The following is a 2,739-nucleotide window of genomic DNA, read 5'->3' as shown; positions in this document are numbered from 1 at the left end:
CCGGTGAATTTATAAAGAAGTGCTCTGATACAAACTTTTGAAACATATGTTAAGATTTATAAAAGTTGGTGTAAATTTTTAGTTGGTTCCACCCGGTTTGCCGGCGTATAGGCTAAACGTTCCAGCACCCCTGGCGTTCTCCATGTACATAAAGCATATGGCAAATATATGTTTGTTCGAGATTCCCTATTCATTTCTAATGCCGAATTACAGGATATATTTATCTGTCGCGTCGTCGAAGACAATTAGGTAAAGAGGAAAACAACATGGCCTTTTTTCTGAAGGCAAACCCGTACAACAGATAATTAATGGCAAAATTAAGGCTGAAAACCATGCTTGCTATGAATCGGAAGTTGTTGTTTAACAAATACCAGCGCTGAACTCCCGCAAGCATGTTACGTATGTCTAAAAACACCACGATACAGTCAGGCAGTGATAACACCAGGAAGGTTAAGGAGACAGAGAACAGCTTTAAGGACATCTTATTCTCAGCCTCTAGGTTTCGTCCGTTGCTGCTGTTGTTGGACGAGTCGGAAGAGGATGAGGTTATTTCAGCTATCGTGCTCCTCCGCTTGACAGCAACAATGACTCTTAGGTTACAAATGAGAACGATGACAAAGGGCACGAGCATCAACAAGGCTGCCCTAGATATCACCACCATTAACTCCATGCTCCCGAATCTGTCGGCTGTCGTGGGGATCGAGAATGGGTTGTGGCAGTAAAGGGTGTCTTGATCCAGAAGAATTGGATGGTAGACTTGTGACAGCATAAGTACCAGGATGACGATGGCGTTGATAATACGTGCATGCAGGATTGTGCTGTAGTGGCGGGCAAAGAAGGGTGAGCAAATAGCCACAGATCTGTCCACCGTGAAGGCCACAACACACCAAGCAGACGACAGTTGAGCCACGCGCACAAAATAAGGGTAAAACAAACAAGGCGTGTATCGTTTCATGCGCTGCTCAAATACAGGATTCCGGTAAGCCAAGACATCGATGTAATCCATCCCATAGTGCAGTAGCACTAAAGTGTCAATCACCGCCAGCGTCTGCAGGTAGACCGAGAAAGAGAATTGCCTCATGTATTTGGAAGTCATCACCAAGAAAGACAGGACGTTTCCGACAAGGCCTACGAGAATGATGATTGGTTGGACGATTTTGTACAGTTCGAGCGGCCATGTCTCTGCTTGTTGAGGAGCGCTAAAAACCGTGCTACAAAAACATAAAAAGTGGTATTAACCAAAAAAAAGAGTAATTTTGTGTAGATTTAGATTTATGTGTAACTCTAAATTTTCATAAAAGTTAAAGATAACAGAGCTTTGCTTCCCAACTGGAAAGACTTACAGTCCGAGACGTTCAAACAGGATATCAGTCCAAGGCGTTCACAAAGGTGAAAATTACATAATAGAAGAAGGCGATCGTGCAGGCTAAAACTAGATAACAGTCCAAGGCGTTCATACAAGCTAAAACTAGATAACAGTCCAAGGCGTTCATACAAGCTAAAACTAGATAACAGTCCAAGGCGTTCATACAAGCTAAAACTAGATAACAGTCCAAGGCGTTCATACAAGCTAAAACTAGATAACAGTCCAAGGCGTTCATACAAGCTAACACTAGATAACAGTCCAAGGCGTTCATACAAGCTAAAACTAGATAACAGTCCAAGGCGTTCATACAAGCTAAAACTAGATAACAGTCCAAGGCGTTCATACAAGCTAAAACTAGATAACAGTCCAAGGCGTTCATACAAGCTAAAACTAGATAACAGTCCAAGGCGTTCATACAAGCTAACACTAGATAACAGTCCAAGGCGTTCATACAAGCTAAAACTAGATAACAGTCCAAGGCGTTCATACAAGCTAAAACTAGATAACAGTCCAAGGCGTTCATACAAGCTAAAACTAGATAACAGTCCAAGGCGTTCATACAAGCTAAAACTAGATAACAGTCCAAGGCGTTCATACAAGCTAACACTAGATAACAGTCCAAGGCGTTCATACAAGCTAAAACTAGATAACAGTCCAAGGCGTTCATACAAGCTAAAACTAGATAACAGTCCAAGGCGTTCATACAAGCTAAAACTAGATAACAGTCCAAGGCGTTCACACAGGCTAAAACTAGACAACAGTCCAAGGCGTTCACACAGGCTAAAACTAGACAACAGTCCAAGGCGTTCACACAGGCTAAAACTAGATAACAGTCCAAGGTGTCCATACAGCTAAAACTAGATAACAGTCCAAGGCGTTCATACAGCTAAAACTAGATAACAGTCAGCGTTTACTAAGGCTAAATTGATCTAGATAACAGTCGGTGTCCACATAGGCTCAAATTATATAACAGCCCAAGGCGTTCACACAGGCTTTATACCAGACGACAATGCCGTCATCACTTGATTTTTTTAATTGGTGTTTTACGTCGTACTACAAATAATACTTCACTTAACAACGGTGTCAGCATTACGGTGGGAAGAAACCGGACAGAGCTCGAGGGGAACTCACGACCATCTGCGCGGCGCTAAAGGTTCAAAATTAGATAATAACCGAAAACGTTCACAGCAGGTCAAAACTAACATCGTCAAAACTAGACAGTCCAAGCTCACACAGGCGAAAACTAGACGACAGATAACCGTGCTCAAACAGGTTAAGACTATAGAACAGTGCAGGGTGCTCACACAGACTAAAACTAAGGAACAGCCCAAGGTGCTCACACAGGCTAAAACTAGACGACAGTCAAAAGTGCT

The 2,739-nt window shown here is 42.5% G+C and overlaps 1 protein-coding gene across 1 annotated transcript; it reads right to left on the bottom strand.

Moving 5' to 3' along the window:
- Positions 1-220: 220 nt before the first annotated feature.
- Positions 221-1,096, bottom strand: LOC135465927 (thyrotropin-releasing hormone receptor-like). Its single transcript, XM_064743309.1, has one exon. The coding sequence runs from the start codon at positions 1,094-1,096 to the stop codon at positions 221-223; it is 876 nt and encodes a 291-aa protein (XP_064599379.1).
- Between the last annotated feature and the right edge of the window lie 1,643 nt (positions 1,097-2,739).

This window comes from Liolophura sinensis, chromosome 5 (genome assembly GCF_032854445.1).
Source record: "Liolophura sinensis isolate JHLJ2023 chromosome 5, CUHK_Ljap_v2, whole genome shotgun sequence".
NCBI classification, from domain to species: Eukaryota; Metazoa; Mollusca; class Polyplacophora; order Chitonida; family Chitonidae; genus Liolophura; species Liolophura sinensis.
This window is presented reverse-complemented; position numbering and strand designations above follow the sequence as displayed.